Source organism: Elephantulus edwardii, unplaced genomic scaffold (genome assembly GCF_000299155.1).
Source record: "Elephantulus edwardii isolate Elephantulus edwardi_28Jun2011 unplaced genomic scaffold, EleEdw1.0 scaffold00234, whole genome shotgun sequence".
NCBI lineage: Eukaryota > Metazoa > Chordata > Mammalia > Macroscelidea > Macroscelididae > Elephantulus > Elephantulus edwardii.
The window spans coordinates 840,468-841,076 of NW_006399984.1; the positions used below are offsets into that span (position 1 = coordinate 840,468).

At 40.2% G+C, this 609-nt stretch overlaps 1 protein-coding gene across 1 annotated transcript; it reads left to right on the plus strand.

The window, feature by feature from the left end:
- Window positions 1–154: 154 nt before the first annotated feature.
- Window positions 155–493, plus strand: LOC102848484 (pterin-4-alpha-carbinolamine dehydratase 2-like). The gene has a single exon (XM_006898586.1). It carries the CDS (start codon window positions 182–184, stop codon window positions 491–493), a length of 312 nt encoding a protein of 103 aa, XP_006898648.1. The 5' UTR covers window positions 155–181.
- Window positions 494–609: the final 116 nt, after the last annotated feature.

Here is a 609-nt window from a genome sequence, read left to right on the forward strand (position 1 = left end):
TTCAATGCAATCCCAATACAAATACCAATTTAATTCTTCAATGAGATGGAAAAGGCAATCTCCAGCTTCATTTGGAATGGAAAGAAGCCACGAATGAGCAAAGCACTCCTTAAAAATAGAAAAATGGGGGACTCGGCACCTGTTCGTGGCGCTGCAGAGCCCGAACTCGGGCCTCTCGGCCATGTCAGCTGATGCCCACAGGTTGACAGCGGAGGAGCAGAACCAAGCAATACTTGATCTTACTGCAGCCAGATGGGCGGAATTAAGCACAAGGAATGTCATCTACAAAGAGTTCTCATTCAAAAATTTTAATCAGGCGTTTGGCTTCATGTCCCAAGTTGCCCTACAAGCAGAAAAGATGAATCATCACCCAGAATGGTTCAATGTGTACAATAAAGTTCAGATAACTCTCACCTCTCATGACTGTGGTGAACTGACCAAAAGGGATGTGAAACTGGCCCAGTTTATTGAAAAAGCAGCTGCTTCCATGTGACTTCTTCAAAAATGCATGTAAATTTAATATACATTTTAGCTAAAGCATATTTTGAAGTCAATTTACATAAACAAATTAAATTGTAATGTTAGTTTACCTTTATACCACATAAAATC

What these genes read in the sequence shown, in the direction of transcription:
- LOC102848484 (XM_006898586.1), top strand. Translation starts at nt 182, where the DNA reads ATGTCAGCTGATGCCCACAGGTTGACAGCGGAGGAGCAGAACCAAGCA.